Here is a 1,002-nt window from a genome sequence, read left to right on the forward strand (position 1 = left end):
TTTGAAGCGGGTTTTGGAAATGCGGAAGAAAGCTTTGTTTATTCTGCCTTTTGTCTCTGTGGCTAAAGAGAAGAAATACTATCTCCAGGTAATGTTCTTGTACTAAGTTTGGAATTGTGATAATGCCTGTTATTGGCAGCCATGGTTTTATTCATTTGAAATAGAATTATAAAAGCAAGTGGAAAATAAAGTTTATTTTATTGCATCCCAGTATTGCCCATTTATGAAGGGAAACATGCATGAAGGAGAGCGGGCCATCAAATTAAGAGTAATTGCTGAACACTGTTAAAATTGATAAACTTTTCCTCAGGAAGTAAATAGAATACTATTAGCATATAAACATGCAAATTAAGAGTCAGCATTTTAACTGAATAGTAGGACTATGGAAAATTAAGTTTATTTTATTGCATCCCAATGTAACTTTCAGTATTGCCCATTTATGAAGGGAAATGTGCATGAAGGAGAATGGGCCATTAAATTAAGAGTGATTGCTGAACACTGTTAAAATTGATAAACTTTTCCTCAGGAAGTAAATAGAATACTATTAGCATATAAACATGCAAATTAAGAGTCAGCATTTTAACTGAATAGTAGGACTAGACCAGTGATGGCGAACCGTTTGAGCTCGGCGTGTTGGAAAGGAAAGAATGTTTAAGGAAGCATTCTCATCCTATCTGAGGGGTCCTTTGGAAACATTCAGGGGATGAAGAACAAGATTTATTAGTGCTTAAGTCCCAGGTAAAGTTCCAGGCTTGTGATCTCTTCCTTTGTTCTGCAAAAATGAGTAACAGAATTTTTTATTTGTTTGAGGATCACTGATTTTTTAGGGTATTTTTACAAATACAGTATTTTCTTAAATAGAATAAATATTATATTTTTACATGAATTTTAATTTAATTTTATTTTTTTCCATCACCTTTTATCCCCTCTATGCTCTCTACCACCTCCACCCGCCCACCCCACCCCCCCATGACTGTGAAAAAACTATGCTGTTGGAATGAA

General features: G+C 34.5%; 1 protein-coding gene across 1 annotated transcript in view; it reads left to right on the forward strand.

The window, feature by feature from the left end:
* The first annotated feature begins 6 nt into the window (after nucleotides 1–6).
* Nucleotides 7–1,002, forward strand: part of POLQ (polymerase (DNA directed), theta) — a 92,739-nt gene continuing 91,743 nt past the window's right edge. Inside the window, exon 1 of the mRNA XM_015558478.1 lies at nucleotides 7–88. Within this exon, the coding sequence (XP_015413964.1) occupies nucleotides 20–88 (69 nt within the window). The 5' untranslated portion in view covers nucleotides 7–19. The remainder of the gene's footprint in view (nucleotides 89–1,002) is intronic.

This window comes from Myotis davidii, unplaced genomic scaffold (genome assembly GCF_000327345.1).
Source record: "Myotis davidii unplaced genomic scaffold, ASM32734v1 scaffold292, whole genome shotgun sequence".
Classification (NCBI taxonomy): Eukaryota; Metazoa; Chordata; class Mammalia; order Chiroptera; family Vespertilionidae; genus Myotis; species Myotis davidii.